Source organism: Notolabrus celidotus, chromosome 22 (assembly GCF_009762535.1).
Source record: "Notolabrus celidotus isolate fNotCel1 chromosome 22, fNotCel1.pri, whole genome shotgun sequence".
In the NCBI taxonomy this organism is placed as follows: domain Eukaryota; kingdom Metazoa; phylum Chordata; class Actinopteri; order Labriformes; family Labridae; genus Notolabrus; species Notolabrus celidotus.
Window position 1 is genome coordinate 9,536,627 of NC_048293.1, and position 20,019 is coordinate 9,556,645.

At 39.4% G+C, this 20,019-nt stretch overlaps 3 protein-coding genes across 5 annotated transcripts in view; 1 reads left to right on the forward strand and 2 right to left on the reverse strand.

The window, feature by feature from the left end:
- fancm (FA complementation group M) overlaps positions 1–3,664 on the forward strand; it is a 55,966-nt gene extending 52,302 nt beyond the window's left edge. Inside the window, 4 exon segments of the mRNA XM_034674488.1 lie at positions 2,251–2,344; positions 2,461–2,806; positions 2,920–3,214; positions 3,301–3,664. Coding sequence (XP_034530379.1) covers positions 2,251–2,344; positions 2,461–2,806; positions 2,920–3,214; positions 3,301–3,427 — 862 coding nt within the window. The 3' untranslated portion in view covers positions 3,428–3,664.
- A 722-nt stretch (positions 3,665–4,386) lies between these two features.
- On the reverse strand, positions 4,387–13,418 carry LOC117805889 (mitochondrial basic amino acids transporter). Of its 3 annotated transcripts, none has more exons than XM_034674491.1 (5): positions 12,930–13,418; positions 10,832–10,875; positions 10,014–10,057; positions 9,635–9,718; positions 4,387–7,550 (listed from the first exon to the last, which is right to left on the reverse strand). In XM_034674491.1, the coding sequence occupies exon 5, from the start codon at positions 7,548–7,550 to the stop codon at positions 6,777–6,779; it is 774 nt and encodes a 257-aa protein (XP_034530382.1). In that variant the 5' UTR covers positions 9,635–9,718; positions 10,014–10,057; positions 10,832–10,875; positions 12,930–13,418; the 3' UTR covers positions 4,387–6,776. The 3 variants fall into 3 exon arrangements, with proteins under 3 accessions (XP_034530382.1, XP_034530383.1, XP_034530381.1); XM_034674492.1 differs by having other exon boundaries at positions 10,014–10,110; XM_034674490.1 differs by lacking the exon at positions 10,014–10,057 and having other exon boundaries at positions 12,930–13,416.
- Positions 13,419–15,560: 2,142 nt separating this feature from the next.
- LOC117806129 (tryptophan--tRNA ligase, cytoplasmic) lies at positions 15,561–19,838 on the reverse strand. The gene is made up of 11 exons (XM_034674841.1): positions 19,564–19,838; positions 19,087–19,210; positions 18,453–18,669; positions 18,245–18,353; positions 17,636–17,755; positions 17,314–17,496; positions 17,067–17,167; positions 16,765–16,877; positions 16,492–16,665; positions 16,259–16,399; positions 15,561–16,086 (listed from the first exon to the last, which is right to left on the reverse strand). Exons 2-11 carry the CDS (start codon positions 19,198–19,200, stop codon positions 15,928–15,930), a joined length of 1,431 nt encoding a protein of 476 aa, XP_034530732.1. The 5' UTR covers positions 19,201–19,210; positions 19,564–19,838; the 3' UTR covers positions 15,561–15,927.
- Positions 19,839–20,019: the final 181 nt, after the last annotated feature.

The following is a 20,019-nucleotide window of genomic DNA, read 5'->3' on the forward strand; positions in this document are numbered from 1 at the left end:
TTAATTAGTTACAGCAGTGAGGAAAAAACTTCCTTTAACAGGCTGAAACCTCGAGCAGAACCAGACTCATGTTAGACAGCCATCTGCCTTTATCAAAGGATACACTTCAGTTAGCACAGTCTGAAACATTCAGCAACTCTTCGATGTCATTTTCTTTATATATTTTATCTAGTTACAGTGGAAAGGAAAAACTTCCTTTTAACACACAGAAACCTTGAGCAGACTCATGTTAGACGGCTATCTGCCTCGGCCGAGTTGGGGTTGGAAAGAGGGATAGAAGAGAGAGAGACAGAGAGGGAAAGAGGGATAGAAGAGAGAGAGAGAGAAATTTAAAAAAAATTAATTTTACATTTCTGTAAATAATCTATAGTCATCTGTTAAAGATAAATGAAATTATTATTATTATTATTATTATTATTATTATTATTGTTGTTATTAGTACTACTGTTGTAATTATTATTTTTTGTTGTTGTTAGTATTATTATTGTTATTTTTATTTTTATTATCATTATTATTCATATATTTTCTTTCTTCTATACAGCTCTGTTAGTTTAACATTTAATCTTATTATTCTGTAATTGTTTGTCATTTTGTGTTTTATTTCTTTTTAAGCTTTAGCAATGATTACGTATGTTTTCCATGCTAATAAAGCCCTTTGAATTGAATTGAATTGAATTGAGAGAGAGAGAGAGAGAGAGAGAGAGAGAGAGAGAGAGAGAGAGAGAGAGAGAGAGAGAGAGAGAGAGAGAGAGAGAGAGAGAGAGAGAGAGAGAGAGAGAGAGAGAGAGAGAGAGAGAGAGAGAGAGAGAGAGAGAGAGAGAGAAAGAGAGAGAGAGAGACAGAGACAGAGACAGAGAGAGAGAGAGAGACAGAGAGAGAGACAGAGAGAACTTTTGCCTTATCAAGGCAACCGTAACCCAAACAGCATTGCCACCTTCCAATTCATCATTCACCCAGGCACTGTTAGTGTCAGGTATTGACAATGATGATACCACATAACCCCTAATGGCCCACCACAACCCAGCTGTGGAACCTGATTGACAGCAAGAACCGATACAATGGGTTTATTGAGTAGGCACCTCACTTCCATGACACCTTGGGGAGGCTTGATAGATAGCTCTGGCATCCATAAATCCCCCCCTCCATGCTAGTTCATAGGGTTCCAAAGGGGTGGAAAATGTCCAGTAAATTTCCATGGGAAGTTAAGCTGGGGAATTTTGGTAATATTCCACATTGTAAACTTTCCATGGGCATTATGGGAATTTATGGGAGTTAATGAGAATTAACTTGGAATTGAGGGTAATTTAATGGCATTGTATCATATCCAAGCATAAATATTTGTTTTGATATAAGCAGACATCCGTCCAAAATAATACAATTACATTTGATAATTGTAAGTTAAACATTATTACCATACATCAAATTTGTTAAATATATTACCACATAATATCATCCAAACTTACTTCACTTTGTGTAGACCACAGACTCAAATGTGTGGCTTCAATAGTCTTGTGCTCTTGGGCTGAAAAGTGTGGTCCAGGGTTCTAGAAATTATGTGTGCATGTGATTGAGGAACGTACAGTGCATGTAGAGGGCGTGGTCTCTATAGCCCTGCAGTAAGCAGTGTGCTATGTGCATGTGATTGAAGAATAGCATAGATATTCAACTGTACTTGCATGAAATCTGGTTATTTTAGTGAGGATTATACTAAAATATATATTTCACCAACTATATTTAAGTTCCATATTAAGAGCCAACCTTCAATTTAGTAAATTCCTGGTTTATTCCCGTTTATTCACATAAATTCCCATTGAAAGTTTCCACCATTGAAAATTCACGGAATTGTGCAACTCTACTAGTTTTTACCATCCATCATACTCACTCATGAAGTAAAGGTTATAAGAGAATAACATAGAGAGGTGTTAAAAAGACAACAGGTGTGCTAGGGCTTTGCTGTACACTCTGCCTTTGCCTACTCTCCCATTTTCATGAAGGAAGAGGTGAGAGAAAACAGAGAGCAGTCTGTGGAGAAATGATAGAAAGAGGATTGAGATGGCAGAGCCAGGACAAGAACTCACCTCCTCCCCAATTGTCATAGTATCAGTTGTAAAATTGGGAATATTTGTTGATCAGAGTTGTGTGATTTGAGGATTGGGTGGTCCCTGGAATATTTATAGGTTTTTAATTGGGTGGCTGCACTCTTCGATTTAAGAATAGCTGCACTAAAGCATTGTTTTCTTTCTCCTGCAGGTGTCGCCAGAGGTTTGAAAACCAGCATATGGTCTCTGATGAACTGGACTTTGCAGAGCCAGATTTGCCATTACTCTCTAAGAAACAATCAGGGGTATGAAAAAGCCTACCAATTTGTGAAAGTAATAGGAAGAGACACATCAACCAGCGTCCACAAACGAGTAAAATTTGATTAGGATTTTATTGATATTATTGTTTTCCTGTGTTTAGGCCCTCCCTACCACCTCTATGCCTCAGCCTTCCACTGCCCAGGAAGCAGCAGTCAGTGAGTCTCCTGCTCCATCAGGGCCGGTTAACATCCTGGCTGACAGTCGCTGCATCAGCAGTGGAGTGGAGCTAATGGCGTGCCTCCGCCAGCGCCACTCAGCCACCGTTCACATCTGCTCGCTGGATGGCAGCTACTTCATCGTCAGCAACCGCATGGCTGCAGAGAGGCACAGCCAATCAGATTTGGGCTCGATGCAGCACAGGAAGAGATTGGCTGAGAGAGTGAACAGCTTGCAGGGATCGTTTGAGCGCATTTGTCTGATTGTGGAGAAGGATAGGACAAAGCCAGGTCTGTGTCCGACTACTGATTTGAGTTGTACACAAATAAATACACTGATAATTTCATTTTACTTTTTGAGATGTCACTAAATGTTTCTGTTCTCATAATATTCCTCGTCCCAGGTGAGGCGTCGCGTCCCTTCCAGCGAACCCGTTACTATGACAGCACTTTGACAGCACTGGTGCGAACAGGAGTGCGTTTGCTTTGGAGTGGTGGCCCAGAAGAGAGCGCCGGCCTGCTGGCGGATCTAGCACGGCTGGAGCAACGTAAAGGTCAGGGCATCACTGTACCTTTGGAGGTCAAAGGTCAGCACAGGCAGCAGGCCCTGCAGCTGTACTCCAGCCTGCCCTCAGTCAACTACGCCCACGCCCTCAGCATGAGCCACAACTTTAGCTCCATTGCACAACTCATTAACAGGTAAAACAAGTGTTTGAGCACATAATGTGGTCGAGCTTTTGTCCTTCATTTCAATGTCCTTACACCTCCTTTTATTCCCCCTGCAGCTCTGTTGAAGCCATACAGAAGGGTGGCTGTATGAGTCAGTCTAGAGCTGAGGAGGTCTACCGCTTCCTGCGCTACTCCTGCGACTCTTTCCTCTTGAGCACATTAAAAACAGGAAAAAACAGCTAGCAGGGTAGGAGGTAAACATTTAAGGACTTCTTACTGACACACCCCTACCTCCTTCTTCTACTCTTCTACCAGTAAGAGCCTCAGGACACTGGTTCCGCCTCCTTGCACAATAAGGGAATACAACTCGGCTCCATTCATGTCATGCAATACCACAGATTTCTAGAAATAAGGCAAACTTATTGTTTTATTCAGTATTTCTTTTTAAGCATTTGGCTGAGACGTGTTTTCCGTTACACATCGTGTCAGACTGTTGTATTGAATCAATATTTGATTGTCAACTGAGTAACTTATTGTTTCTATAATAATGAATATTGTTTACAGTCCTACTCTTAAAGAGACACATATGGAAATATTTTCCTCAATAAATAAATAAATAAAAAAAACTTCTAATTTTGAATACTTATGTCGGAGTGTACTTCTGTATCTTGGAGCAATCTGCTACAAGCCCCATTTGTATGTGAACACCTGCTGTGCTCATGGGTTACAACCAGAGGTTAGTCTGTCATACCTGAAACTTATCAAGTAAACAGAAAGGATCCCTCCTCTATCCCTCTTTCCAACCCCAATTCAGTCGAGGCAGATGGCTGTCTAACATGATTCTAGCTCTGCTTGAGTTTTCTGCCTGTTTAAGTACATTTTCCTTGCCGCTGTAACTAGCTAAATACTGCAAGATGCTATGCTCATGGTGGATTAAGATGAGATAAGATCGAGTCCTGTCAGTAACAGGGGACTGGATCTTATCCTGTCTTGATGTTGGGTCTTGTTGAGTATGGTCTAGACCTGCTATGTTTGCAAAAGTGTCTTGTTGCATTGATTGATTAAAAAAAAATATATTTAATCTCAGTTAAAAAATACTAATATAATATTGTACACTAATGTATTCTCTGTTTCTCCTGTTAGAGGTTGTGTTTTGTCCTAGAACTAAAACATTGAGGTAACAGCAGTAAAAACAAACAAACATGAGAAAAAAGTGGCTTTTATTTCATCATTCTCTCAAAACACTACATAGAGTGCATGCTGCTTTGGGGATAGATAATGTACACAAACAAGTGCAGAAAACAGAGGCACTGTAGGACAGTAAAAGTAGCTCTTTTCAAGATGTAACCTCCACCAACACAGTCAGACACATGTACAAGACAAAACCAATGGTGGAGCAGTAAAACAGAGAGATGTATTTACAGTGAATCTATAGATATTCCAAACCTTTTACTTAGAGTATGACATTAAAAAAACACCAAAACATTCACAGACGTATATTATTACATCTTTGGCAGTTTCAAATCTGCAGCCCTGCAGAGAAGTAACAGCAGCATTAGTTCATGACTGCAGACACAGACATGACGATGAAAGAAAGAGCTTCACTGATTACAAGGACCCTTGAGTTATGTGCTACACATGAAGTTTTGTGCAATCACTAAGTTTTGTTTGCAGTTTTAAAGTCCACATTTGAAACCTGCAAACTTTGTTGTTAATATTGTAATTCCCTTTCTATGCATGAGATTCCAAATTTGGTTATTAGCAGAGTATTTCCTTGTTTTTCCAAAACAGGAAACAGTGTGAAATGGTAGCATAAAAATACACAGCACCTCAGGTGTTTTAAGCTTAAAAGCTGAATGTAACTTCTATATTACTTTTTAAAATCCATGTGGGGGTAGAGCTGGGCGATATTGAAAAAGATGTTTTCACAATAAAAATGTTCACATCAGTCAATATAGATAATTATCACGATAAATATAAAATCATTATTTCATTTAAATTTAATGGCAGATTTTTGGTCTTCAGTGAAAGATGAAGAAAGCAGTCTGTTAGCTTGTATCTGGAATTTAGAACTCTGATAAACTTCTTGAATCCATCATTTTTTACGGTGCTGACAGAAAGCAGGTCTTTTGTGTAAGATGAGATTTTTGCAAAGTTTTAGTTTGTAGATTTGTATTTCTTTCAGATCATTTGCATAATTTCATGTAAATTCAACATCAAGATATATCAAATTGTTTACTTTGTATCAGTTTAGAAGGGTAGTGTTTTGAATAGTCCACTCCCCTTTAAGATTGCTTTTGGTTAAGGCCTGCCTCTTACCCTGCGACATGATTGGCTGTTCAATGCCTTCTCCTACTGTTTACTGTTGGGTGGCATCTAGTGTTTAAAGGCACGTTTGCGCACCCTCCCTCTCCAGTGGTTGGGGGGTGCAATTACAGGCTTAATATATTGAATTTTTATCGAACATTTGTTATATTTATATTAAGAAAATTCTATCACGATAATTATCGTTATCGATTTATCGCCCAGCCCTATGTGGGGGTAACTGACAACTGGTTGTTTTATTGTTTTATTTGCGCTAACAGGTTGTACATAGATAGCTGCTACAAAAGGAGTTTTATTTTGTGATTCTAGGCAAAGAATGTTTAAAAATCACATTTTTGTTTAAAAAAATAAATCCCACTTGTAACATTGAGTACATCCTTACATAAGTGGTAAATATAAAATCTATTTTAAGTGAAAACTTTGATTGTTAAACTTGTCTTATCTGTGTAAGTGCTTAAATATCATACCATAAGGTGCTCTCTTGACACTGACCAATGTCCGAACAAACTACCAAACAAACAAACTCACAAGGTTTGGTTTCAAACAACAATGTACACCTTTAAAAATGATCCAAAAAGGATCTTAAAGGAGACCAAGGACTGAAACAAAAGTCGCAACCTCCCTATGATTAAAATTTAGACAGCATTTGCAACATACAAATCCAGAAGCTTCCCTTTGTAACATTTGTTATACACAGTTGTAACCTAAAACAGGTTAAAAAAAATAACAGTGTGTAAATGTACATGTTTCCTTTGTATTTGTAACCCGTACATTAACCTACATTCTGCACTCTGGCAAACATCTTCAAATTAATTAGTTATTTAAACAACATTTATATCACCGTGGCTACTTGCAGCAAGCATTGTCTTTGTAATCAATTACTGGTTGTGAATGTTTAATTGTGGAGACATGAATTCCAAAACATGCTTCTTTAAAACCTGAACATTAAAGACAAAGTGTTTCATTGACATGTAACAATCACTGTACATCACAATACAGTAACCCCCATAACCGTCAAGCCTCCTAAATTAATTAAAACTCAAAAACAAGTAGATAAAACCAAAGACTTTTAAAAATAGACCATATATACAAGTGCAGCTTTTATCTTAAAATATATATTATTTAAATACAACATGTGGTGACTTTGCTGAAGCTTTGTGGGCACATGCTTACCTGGGATCAGTTCACCTTTCTGATAATAGACACCAGTTAACAGATCACAGACCTGCATGAAGCTGCAAATTCCATCTGATGACGGTAGTAACGCTCACTGCTGCACAAGCGGCTGCGTCTGTGTCTGCAGCGCCTGCAGCTGGACGGACTGCGGCTCAGGGTCCTGGATGCTACACTCTTCTCCCTCTCGCATGTACAACAAAAACAGAGTCACTGTAGCGAATGTGGTCGCATTCACTGGAAATGCTCGCAGCAACGTGGAGGTGAGTCCACGCGAGAACACCCGCCACCCTTCCTTCTTTAAGCTTTGCCTGACACAGTCCATGATGCCGCTGTACTTGTTGACTCCCCCGACCCCGTCTGCTTGTAAACGCGACTTGATCACATCCACAGGATAGGTGGAGATCCAGGAAGCGATTCCCGACATCCCACCAGCAAACAACAGCTTGGGGATCATATAGGGGTCTTCTGGCTCACAGCCGAGGTACCGTGTCAGCACATCATAAGTGAGAAAATACACACCGAAACCAGGCGTCTCACGCAGAAGGGTGGTCACCATCCCGCGATTGATGCCTCGGATTCCCTCCTTATTGTAGATCCTCACCAGACAGTCCAGGGAGTTCTTGTACAGTTTCCTCTTGGACTTCTTCTCCCCAGTCCCCTGCAGCTGCATACGTGTCTTGGCGAGCTCCATCGGGCAGCAGATGACACACTGTATGGCTCCAGCGGAAGCTCCAGCCAGGAACTGGTTCAGAGGCGTGTCAACGCCGAGTTTGCGCATGGCGTTGCCCTGAACGCCAAAAACGATGGCATTGATGAAGGTCAGGCCCATCATTGGAGAGCCGATGCCTTTGTATAGACCAAGCATCTGCAGAGACAGAGACAGGTTACTTAGACAAGGAAACACTGCTTTACATTGAGATCTCTATGAAGCTCTACAGTTAAGAGAGGAACATTTATGACCATTCGCAATCTAATATGGAAGGGATAATGAAGACTTAGCTTGTGGTTTTGTGAAATAGATATCCAACAGGCTGAGACAAGACCCCAACACGAGAGAAGCAGTTGTGGTCTATAATTTTCTATAATTTGGTCGACATCTGTCACTCGGATCTTTCCGTGTTTTAAGAATCCTTGCTTCTCTGCTGTTGACCGGTCAGACATTAACCACTAATCTAAAGTTGTATGCTATCCAAATAAACAGTAATATTAAAAATGTCCTATGTTGTTTACCTAGGCCGTTGGAAACAAAATTTTTTTTGCCACAGTAAACAGGAAGATGTGAAATCACAACTTAATAAGTATCATGATCTCCTTTCCATGAACTGATTTGACATGATCTGTATGATCTGATCCTTAGAAGTTTTGACCAATCAGAATCAAGTATGGGTGATAAGTACAAAACCTGGGCACTGAAGTAATTAATCCTTAAAAAAAAAAAAAAAAAAAAGACGTATTGCTGTAATTATTGAATTGCTTTGTTGCATTATTTTACCTACCCTTAACCTGACATGTAATGTAATGTAAAAGTGCTTTGATCAGTCAGAAGACTAATGAAAGCACTCTTACTGCTGATACTGTAGCAGAGGAAACCAGTTTGTGAAGCCTATCAATAAGATAAGTGAAGATAGCGCAGGAGCTGTGCTATAACAACGACCCTATTGGAGGGACTATTTATTATTCTGTTGATAGATGACTGGATGATGTTACAGGATGCAATCTATTTAATATAAAAAATGTATCACATATTTTCAGCTTTAAATTTCCTGGTAATGACACTAGTTGTGTTTGGTATCTGGCTTTCTCTGATGTGCTTCATGTTTCTTTGCTAAAAAAAAAAATCAAAGTTCATTGCTCACTGAGCGAGTTGCAAATTAAAACAGCATTTTATGAGTTTAAAAGCCTTGAGGCTATCGCAGGAGCCACTCTGGAATGCTGAAGGGTTACTAAACAGTTACTAATCAAACATGTAGAATCAAATATATCTCCCTCAAATGTTTAAAACGTAAAAAAGTGCCTTTTTGAAACCCCCTAATGTATAAAACACAAAAAGTGCCCTCTGAATGCCCCTCAAATTTGTGAAGGATAAAATAGTGCCCTCTGGATGCCTCTAAAATGTATGTAATGTAAAAAAAAAAAAAAGTGGCCTCTGGATGCCCCACAAATGTATTCAACATAAAGAGTGCCCTCTGGATGCCCCACAAATTTATGAAAGGTAAAAAAGTGCCCTTCATGAAACATGAATTTAATGGTAAAAAAAAAATTGCCCTCTGGTTGCCTTTGTAATCAATTATGTTATGTAAATGATGTTACTGTTGCATCAGTACATTTAAATTAACACCAAGCTGTGAGAACCAGGGTTTTGAAAGAAGGTGCCTCTTTTTTAAGGTTTTTGCCCCTGCCCCTCAAACAGCCTGAGTATGCCACTGAATACTCTACTCTGGCAAGCTGCTGCCTTTAAACTTTAACAATAAAATGAGCCAATATTGATCTTGCCACATACATGCTGATTTATAGCTCATCAAACTGTTAACTTTCAAATTAAGCTGTCAAAACAAATTTAATATTTTATTGCAAAAGAAATACAATCCATATATCGTCATGTGAAACATTAGAACTCTACCGAGACCAAGCCTAGATCACATGGCACTATGTCCAAAGCTTTATTTAGCCTGTGCAGAAACAGGGTCCTCTCTAAAGCTGGTTTACACACACACGCAGACACACACTCCCAACACCCCATGTTAGGGACCCTCTGGCTGATGCCTGTATTTTGAGATATGGCTGTAACAGGACACTTTAATAAGAGTACTGGCCATGCCCGTCATTGGCGTAGAAAGCAGGAGCACATGGTGACGCTACACATGTTACATAACAGCCCTGATGACTTGTTTTGTGAATGATTTGATTTAAAAATAAGTAAAGAAATATGAAGGAAAAACAATATCTTACCGACTCTTGGCGTATGATTGACTGGAAGCAGTGATACGTCCCACGGTACAACGGTCTGTCCACATTCTGAACTTGAAGTCTCACCTGTAATTGAAAGAACTTGTTTTAAAGTCCGGGGACAGAGTCCTGAAGCCAACAAGAGACACAAGACGACAAACCACATTAAATAATACAGGTTTGAATGAAAGAAGCAGGCAACAGTGCTTTGAAATGGTTCTTTTCAGGGTAAAATAAGGATGCTAAAGGGTGCAATATAAGGGAGAGGAAATTAAAAGAGAGTAGAGCCATACACAAAAAAACTGTGCTTTATGTTTCTAATGCTCAAGACAAGATATTAGGTGAGATGGGAGGGGAAAAAAAAGACCTTGACCATACTTACTAAGTCACATTTCCATGGAGAGGTTGTTTATTTCTCTCTCTCATCTACAACACAGTGACACTGCTGCTGTTAAAGACAGCTCTCCCCCAGGCACCAGCTCAGGGAGAAATGACATTAAAAGCAAGGTATAAAAGAGCTAAAACCAAACCATTTACCATCTCTGTGTTTATGTTGGTGTAGGCTGTAATTTCAAACAATTGAGTGCTATTTTTAACTACCATGCCTTTCAAACAAGCAAAGTAAAGGGTTTAGGAATGCACTCTTAAAAGGCTAGCAGCCTCATATGAAGACTTTGTAGATTCAAGTTAAAGGTATCTAAATAAGTCATAAACTCTTACCTTTCACTAATTTTTCATTTTTTGAGTTGTTTTAACAAAAATACATGCTGGATAAAGAGGTTAGTAACTTTAGTGTTAGTTAACTTCCTATGATGACAGTAAAAGAGTTATTCAGCAAGAACCATACGCAACTGAAACCAATACCCTGAAATAGCTTTCAATGAATGAAAATTTCCCTGAATTTAAAAAAGGAAGTAAATGCACCACTTGTTTTTTGGAAATTGAAGTACCACAGAAAACGTCATCTGCATAAGTTATTATAAATTATACATCCTCAGCAGTGATTTCTTTTACACAATGATATCACTACAGTGTTATAATGGCCCATTACTGTTGCTCACTTATGTTGTAACTTAATCTTGTCTGGATTTAAACTCAGACAGCCAACAAACATCTGAATTGCAACAGTGTAATAGTCAAATGCAGGATCACTTCATTGCCTAACATAAGTAAAACAAACAGGACGGAACTGACACCCACCTTCACAGTGTCAAAAGGATGACCGACCAAAACACCAGCAGCACCTGAAAAAGGAAAAGACAACTGATATCAGAAAACATCAATATAACAATATAGATCCAAAGCTATACAGTATGAATGTACTGCAGCCTCGTTATTGATTGATCAGTTTTATTTGGGGGAGGAATGCGGTCTATGATCAAGCTGCTCATCTCATGTGGGAAAAGCAAACAGCCTGTCCCCCTGAGACTGATCAGCTGGTCACTGCACTGTACCCAGTGACGAAAGCTTAGCAGTGGCCTGTCCTTGACTTGTGCCAATGAACAACGAATCTATAGTACCACAGTAATGTCGTATCCTCACCTCTTAGCCAATGTAGAAATGGAACACAACTAGGCCACATGTTCAGGACAAAATTTGTATAAAGAGGCACTAAGGAAAACAACCAAATACTATACGATTATCAAAAATTAAAAACCTTTCCTTCAAGTGTGTTATATGGTATTACTTATATATTAATGTGAGGTGAAAACAGCGGTGCACCAAAAAGCTTTACAATAAAATGTTGTGTTGTAGCACTTTAAAGCATATGTTCACTTGTAGATCCGATATTGTTAACAAAATAGTCTGCAGCAGTGTCTGGAGTGGTTATAGGGCAGGAGTTCTCAAACATTTTAGTCTGTGACCCCCAAATTTACAGTGCCAGAGACTTGAGACCGCCATTAAATGGTTAAATGTTGCATATTTATATATTGTGTACATATGTCTTTGTAATTTCAAAAAGGCTACAAGAAGTATCATTTCCTCAGGGGTCATGTGGCAACAAATTAAAGAATAAAATTGATGATTTTTTTGTTTACATGGTTCCATCTGAAATGTAGCTACAATTATTTTATTTATGATTACAACAATGCTAAAATATGCAATTTTAGATAATTCTCTCACGACTCCCCTGGGGTCCTCCCCACTTTGGGAACCACTGTTATAGGGGAATAAAAACATGGAAGTTATAACAAATAATGCTACATTTTTGCATCTAGGAACAATTTATTTTAAAATTAGTCTAAAGTACCTGCAGCACAGACTCTGTGCAGTAAATCCCATCTTAAAACATATTTTTACTCCTTGGCTTTTAACGCAGCATGAGAGTTGTGTGGTCTCTGTCCCTGTCTGTTCTTTTATTGGAGTTTTATTTAAATTGTTTTATTTGTTTTATCCACAGACTGTGGTTTTATCATTATTCTCTTACTTTATTCTATTTTATTTTCTGATAGTGTTTTATGTTCTGTGTGTTTTAACTTCTTTTACCTGACTGTGCAACACTTTGCTAAACTTGATTGTTTTTTTAAAATGTGCTTTATAAATAAAGTGGATTGGAAGGATTGGATTGGAGTAAAGTGAGCGTCTGAGGCCCTTAAACAGCTCAACTTTGGGAGGATCTGGCCTTGGGCAAAGGCAAAGCCCAAACAGCTGCCAAAATTCCCAAAGGTTTAAGGTGAGGCTCTACTACCTCCATTCAAAGTTTGTAAGCATTGTTAACTTTAGTTTATATCTTCAGGCTTACTCCCTAACCAGAAATGATGTTGGTTGATTCACAATATAGAACTAGGGGAACTGTGTGATAAAAATCATGCGAAAGAGATAATAACACATCCTGTTTTGATGCTTTGTAATGAAACTTTCAGTTTCCTTATGAGGTTAGCCAAATTAAATCAAACCTGGTTCCCATTCATTTTGTGTTTCCCATACATACATCTCAGAAAAAACACAAGATATAAACACCACTCCCTGGATCTGAATGAGGCACATGTATGGAATGTAGCATCACTAATGTTAAGTTACATCCGGTATTTCCACACAACTTATGCTACGTGTATCAAAAAAACATGCAATAACTTGAATTTTGAGTCCGCAGTCTTTCATACTTTGATGCAAATCATGTTTCTCAGACGTGGCAGCTAAACATAATCCACAACTCTGCAGCTCGAGCTGTCCCCTCGTTGCTTGACGACGGGGGACAAAAACTCTGGTGCTGGCTAAAGCTAATGCTAGTCGTTAGCTTCAACTTGTTAACCCTGCTAACGTGGCTAAGTAACATCAATTTTCATTCACTACTTACCTCCTATGCAGCCCGCAGCGAAGTCCAATGCCATTCCCTAAAAGGTGTAACGTTTGGACTTGTCAAGCTAACTTGGTGGCAGATGTAGTTCACAAGCCTTTGGTATGTTCAGTGTTGTAAATATTGTCCAGGGATGTCTCTGAACTTAGGTATTTACAAGTTCAGGCTTGGTGTCAACCCAGGCAGACTACCACTTTTTTCCTGGACGTTACAGATGCTGAGCTGTTAGATAACGCTCTCCTCTTGCCAATGCCAACCAATACCGCGGTCTCTCTTTCCTTGGAAGCGGCTGAAACTATGACAGATAAAATGTGCTGATGTGTCCTCACTCTCACAACTAGAAGTGGTCTTTCTGCCAAACCTTTGCTATTTCTGTATCACGGGAGGAGGCGGGGGTTCAGTGAAGGAGAGAAGAAGACGCGTGTTTGCTCTTTTAAAAAGCAGCCCAATAGGATTACCTGGCAGGAGACAACTCCCCTAGTGGCTGCTGTCCGCCCCTCACATTCATTGGCTGCTGCTGGGTGGAGCAGCAGAGGACACTTTCAAATTCACATTTGCTCACAGTTAAAATCAACAGTGTTATCATGGTGCCTGTCATCCGCAGCTATCAGTGTCCAACTAGGGTACTTTGACAGGGTGATTATTGGGAAGACAGGATATTGGGCCAAGTGTAGAACACATCACCACTTACCAGCTGGGGTGGAATGATTGACAGCAACATTACTCAACTACTGTGCTCAGCAGTTCTGTGACTTTTAAGTATTTACACTTGCTACCTTTGACCCTACTCCACTTTATTTCAAATGCACCTTTTCACTTAGACCAACAACTTGATTTAAAGATATGCACAAGAGAGAGACTTCAAAATGTTGAGATTATTTAAAATGTTCGCATCAGGTTGAAACACTGTTATTGGTCTTTTTGTTTCATTAAAAAAAGGCAGCACATTTGCAAACTCATATTTTGTTTGTATTTACAGAATAACCTTTAAATACAATGCTGTTTGGGTTTATATTGAAGTCTACCTAGTATTATAGTAAAGCACACTTTTTTATTTTCTCAGGTTTTATGTTCCCAAATGACATGGTGATGGTGCACCTATTAAGTTACGGGTCTGTTTCAGATTATAACCAGATTATAAGATTATAAGTGTCTCTTTAACACGAGGAAGAGGACATCTGGGTTAAAATCTTACTCCTTAAATGTTTTTACTTTTTCATGTAATGATAAGAGCACATTAATCACAGCCTATCTGGTATCAGTTTAAATTGATTTAATTGTGGTTTTATTGACCATATTCCTTCTTTTGGGACAGCTGAGGGTCAGTGATAAGAGTTAGTCATCTGTCAATTGGAGAGTTGGGGGTATAATCTCCAGTTGTCCACACACTGAAGTGTCCTCTAGCAAAACACTTTGCTGATCCAGCAGTGTTGGCTTTACACAGAAGCCTCAGCTATCAGTGTATGATGTGAATGTGTGGAAGGTTAATGTAACATGTAATGTGAAAGCGCTTTGAGTTGTCAGAACACTACAGAAAGTGCAAAAGTTACCCCTCCTCTCGATAAATTAGAATATCATGAAAATGTGTATTTTTCTTATTTAATTCAAAAGTTAAACTTTCATATATTATCTTTTTCCTTACATGTAAAGTTTAATATATCAAACTTTTTTCAGGTTTGATGACTATGGCTTATAGCTCATGAAAATCAGAAATCCAGCATCTAGTATTGTTGAATATTTCCTAAGATCGATAAAAAACAACCGATTCAAAACACAAAGCCTTGCTTCTAAAACGTACATTTCTACACTAAATTCTTTGTGAGGACTCCTTTAACAGTAATTACTGCATCAATGTGGCGCAGAGCCTATAGCACTCCTAAGGTGTTATTGTCCTCTTGACAATATCCCACAGACTCTCTCTCTCTATATATATATGTATGAGGTTTGGGTTCAGGAGGGATTGCTGACCAAAGACATATCATGGTCAGCAAACCATTTAGTAGGACTTTTTGCGCTGTGGGCAAGTGCTGAGTCCTGCCTCTAAAATCTCCTGGTAGAGGACTGTGTTGACTTTAGACTTGAAACTTCACCCTGGACTACAGGTACATATTTTTACATTGTTTGAGCTGTAGGCTCTGGGATTCTATCTCACCCTTCTCCCCATCACTTACTTTAAGCCTCACTGTCCCATTAAAGTTACTAACCATAGACCTTCCTGGAGTCCCTGAGCTCCACTGTCTTGTAGGTTTCTGAGTAGCTGCCATAGACGGCCTGCTACTGTAGACGTTCCAGACTCCAGCTGCTACAGATGTGCCGGACTCCAGGGGCAACAGCTACTACTGCTCCTACTAGTTCTATGCATCTCATCACTATCATCTTTCTCTCTATTAATCTCCCCTTTCTTTCTTTCCAACCCCAACTGGGCGAGGCAAATGGCTGTCTAACATGAGTCTGGTTCTGCTTGAGGTTTCTGCCTGTTAAAAGGAAGTTTTTTCTTGCCGCTGTAACTAGCTAAATACTGCGAGGTGCAATGCTCATGGTGGATTAACATGACAAAACATTTCTTAATATACATTTCATAATCAATCTGTAGTTTTTTATGAATGGTTACTAAGCATATTTTGCAACCACTTACATTTGTACTCATCTTTAATTGTCAATGAACTGATTTCAGGGTGAAGAGTAGAATGCACATGACGTTGCAGCAGAGCTGTCCACACATACATTTCATGAAGATAAATGTGGACATTTGGTGCAGTATGATGCTTACAATTAACATGAAGGCGTGGACAATGCCATGCTTAACACAGAGGAGTAAATTATCGTTCCATACATTTGTATTTCAGTTATACCCAGCCCTGATGCGATCTGTATTACAAAATGTCCTGTTCACATTACAAGTTAACCATTTTAAATGGAAAAAGCTTGATCAATAATTTCTTTCTCGTACTGACATTAGTGACTTAATTAACCATGACATCTTAACCGTTCAGTTGGGCTACAAGTTAAAATTTAAAGGCCTGGGTGTCATGAACTGCTGAACTGTCTCATCTGAGACTTGTTTGCGTCGCTCTTGGTGTTTGGCTATCATTGGCTGCAGAGTCTCAATCAAAGTTTTCTTCAGTTCCCCCGTGAGAAGAGCTCCACTTGCATAGTCCTGAAGAGAAGATACAAAATCAGGGGATGTGGATTGAAAGTTGACAAGGAGGATGGAGAGTGCAAAAGAGGGGTTTGTGGAAAGATACAGAAAGCAGAAAAGGCAAATCAGCAAGAGATTGATGAAAAAAAAAAGTTTAATTAGCAGTTATTTTTGTCCTTTATGCCCTCACCTGTTTGATCTTCTCCAGCTGTTCATCATCCTCCAGGAAGAAGGTCAAGTACATAAAGGACACATCCACATCTGGGTTTCCACCAAACTGTCTGTGCTCCTCCACTGTGTCTTTTCCTCCCGAGAATGCATGTTTGTTGATCTGTGAGTACGATTACAGAGGTCAGACCAGTCAGCAAGCATTCACAAAGAATACAAATGTGACTATAAATGGCTGATAGCTTATATCTGCACCTTGTTTTTAATTTGCTTTGGTGTGTCAGTGAGGAAAATAGAGGAGTTGGCATCACTGGCACTCATTTTTGTCTGTGCCCCCTGCAGGGCAGGGAAGAAGGTTGAGTGCAGCAGGGCTGGTTTGGTGTAGCCGATCCTTGGAGCAACATCACGGGTCATTCTGAAGTAGGGGTCCTGGATGAGTGAGAAAATAGACATAGATACATTTCACTTAAATACATAACCTTGGTGAATATGCAACTTTTTCATCCATTATATCAATTCTGTCCTCACCTGGTCTATGGCACATGGGATGAGACACTGTATGTCTTTTCTGCTTCCAAAGATCTGTGGGAAAGAGTTACTGAAGGATGGGGCTGCCTGGATGGCTGGGAAGCTGATCTTTCCTTGAGATGAAAATAATAAAGTATCTTAAAGAACACACTATTTAGCAACCTTTATGAATCAATGCAAGAAAAAAAACTGGATTGTCCATTTAACACATATCTATTCTCCTTTCTGAAGCAGTACAAATAAAATGTAATGATTACTCAAAGAATGTCTTTTAGTACTAAAAGGTTTTTATGTTATCTTACCAATGCAGTCACTGTCTGTAAAGCCAAAGATGCCTTTGACTTGGTTAAAAGTCACATGCTTCTGGACCTTCACCACATTCCTGTAAAATTCAGGGCATGCACTGCAGAGAAAAAATATATTAACCACATTAAACAAAACAAATCTTGACTGGAATTTCAAAAACTGCATGCAGATTGACATCTATGTTATTGAAAAAATAAAATAGCTTATGTAATTATAAATATTATTTCCATAGCTATATTTTACCCCATGTAGTCCAGGTCAGAAAAAATGAAGGTCTTGTTGACATCAAAGCCACATGCAATGATGTCTCTGGCATTTTCCACAGCAAAGCGGTGGCACTCTTCCAGAGTTAGATCCTTCCACAGGTACTTCTCATCATCAGTCAACTGGATCACCAGAGGGATGTCAAATACATCCTGCAACCATCTGCAACAGAGAGTGAAGTTTAACCCTACGTTCAAAGTAGGTATTGTCTGCAGTATGTGCAAAAGATCTGGAACATATGTTTAATCACTTTAATCTCACAACAGCTTCTTCTTTTTTTCTACAGGAAGGTGGTACTCACTTGGTGAAGATGAAGGGGATAAGGTGACCGACGTGCATGGCCTCTGAGGATGGACCTCTGCCAGTATAGAGGTAAAAGGACTTTTGCTTCTCATAAGCATCCAGTACCTGATGCATGTCTCTGAAAGAAACAGCAGCAAAATGAAAGTGAGTTACATCCTCTTCACCTTCTATTTTCTTTTAAAGACACCAGAGTGATGACGGCTGGGTCTGGAAAGGGTCGGGAATTCTTTTAGGCTGAATAACTGAACTTCTGCGAGTCAGGAAGTATTATGCTGCCTTTAAATGGAACTCGTAGACATGTTCCATTCGTGTGAATTTACATTGTACAAGCTTTCCTCTCGCTGATTAGCTAATTTCGGTCCTCCAACATTACATAATAACTTCATGTAATTGCATGAAACTTGAGTCTATGGGCTCCACCATTTCTGTGGACGTCATGAGACACGTCATGACTCGTGAACTCTTACGATGTGGTGAATATGATGAGAGGGGGCGTTCATATGGCCATTTCTCATGAAAACGGTAAACACGACCCCATTTGAAGGCACCATAAATTAGAACGGAAAAATCAGCTTGATGAAATACTATCAGCTCCTGAAATGCTGACCTGTGTGAGAAGAAGATTCCTCTTCTGAGAAAGTGATGCGGCCTCTGTCCAGAGACCTTTTCTATTCTGTCCACCAACTCCTGGTCGATTTTACTGCTGCCAAACCTCACTAAAAACAAAACAATGAAAGTTATACTGCTGCTGTTAAGCTAAAATGCAATGTTGCATACATTAACTTTAACAAAATTAAACCTCATTTGAATCTTGCCTATGAGTTTGTCGTAATCCACTCCCTTGGCATTGGTGGTCGCAACATTCCATGGGTCAACTGTGTCTTCATCATCAGCGCCATCTGCTGCAGGCCCGTTGTCAGGGACGGCAGCATTTTCTGAAGGCGGACAGCCTGCTTTGTAATCCTGGCCCGTCACCTTTTTGTAGTCCACTTTCAACCTTAGTAACATCTGGACAGCAGCATCAACTTCAGCCTGGGGAAACCAACAGTTCTGTCAGATAACACACACGAATAAAAGCAGCCAAACTACAATCCGTTGTCACCGCTGGTGACGCTAACAACTTCATCATTAAAAATGTATTTAAAAAACTTAAACAACCAGGTTCCTTTAAAAAAAACAATGCACAACAAACTATGTCTCATCAGCTCATTGTGTGAGCATCAATGATTATTACAGAGGGAGCAATCATCAGCAATCTATTGTTATTACACACATTTAAATGCCTTCTGGTACATATTGTCACATTGCTCAACTCCTCTGTAAACACACTAACGTTGATGCTAGTCTCAGCATCACACCAAGGCACTGACTTAAGACAACCAATATTTTAACAACAATGAAAAGTCTATTTTAAACACTGATTTAACATGGTTGGACACAAATGCTTACCTTCTCAGCTTTAGCTGTTTTTAAGGCTCTGACTTCGTCTCCTTGTGCTGTCAGTTTCTCGTAGAGCTCCATTGGACTCTTGGCTCCTTCCCCTTCTCCTTGACAATCTGTCATCGTCTCCACTCTGGCCAGGTTACAGCAGCAAAGATGTCAAAATGTGGTTTCTTATCAAATATGTTGCATGAACAAAAGTTTTATAACCTGAATAACATCTAGCAGGGTGTCACATAGAGTCACTGAGGCTTTTTTTTCCCCCACTGTAGCATTACTGTACATTCTACTGCAGTTGAGATGAATACCATATGTGAACAAACCCAGCTGCCGTTTACTTGACAAAGCTATTAAGCTAGCTAATCGGCTAATACTGCCTCTGGGTTCACCTCCCACAGCTGTGTTTCAACGTAAAACAGATACATCATTCAGTAATAACAGAGTTTTGTAATATGTGTCACTAAATACAAGGTGTAGTCAGCGTACCTTACAGTATTCCCCTCACAACTGTCAGCTCACTCATTCAACTTGCATCAGCCTGTGTGGTGTTGTGTTCGGGGTAAATTCCTCCCCGGCAAACAGGCTTCCTTGCCGTTCCGCTTTGACTTTTCCAATACACAAGCACCCGTTTGGAAAACCGTACGACTTCGCTTAGAGTACAAAAGTGTTTCTTTATTAGGTCGTGTTTAAATATCGCAAGCAAACCAAAATTTACATCCAACATTTAAGTTAAAACTGTACAAATCGGGAAAGTCGGACCATTGCTACAGTTCCTACCAATTGCTTTCAAAATAAAAGCTTTTTCAGTGAAACACATTATGGCATGATGTGACAATTCGAAACATAACTCTTATTTTGAAGGTCTGCATTTACTTCAGTGATGTGCGGGATTTTGGATCTGATGTGTGACTGTTTCATCGCTCAGTAGTCTGATAATGATAG

What these genes read in the sequence shown, in the direction of transcription:
- LOC117805889 (XM_034674490.1), bottom strand. Translation starts at nt 12,963, where the DNA reads ATGGCATTGGACTTCGCTGCGGGCTGCATAGGAG. An exon ending in CGCTGCGGGCTGCATAGGAG is followed by an intron (nt 10,876 to 12,929) that starts GTAAGTAGTGAA and finishes TTCCTTTTTCAG; the next exon opens with GTGCTGCTGGTGTTTTGGTC. An exon ending in ATCCTTTTGACACTGTGAAG is followed by an intron (nt 9,719 to 10,831) that starts GTGGGTGTCAGT and finishes TTTCAATTACAG; the next exon opens with GTGAGACTTCAAGTTCAGAA.
- LOC117806129 (XM_034674841.1), bottom strand. Translation starts at nt 19,200, where the DNA reads ATGACAGATTGTCAAGGAGAAGGGGAAGGAGCCAAGAGTCCAATGGAG. An exon ending in AAACAGCTAAAGCTGAGAAG is followed by an intron (nt 18,670 to 19,086) that starts GTAAGCATTTGT and finishes TGGTTTCCCCAG; the next exon opens with GCTGAAGTTGATGCTGCTGT. An exon ending in GGATTACGACAAACTCATAG is followed by an intron (nt 18,354 to 18,452) that starts GCAAGATTCAAA and finishes TTTTGTTTTTAG; the next exon opens with TGAGGTTTGGCAGCAGTAAA.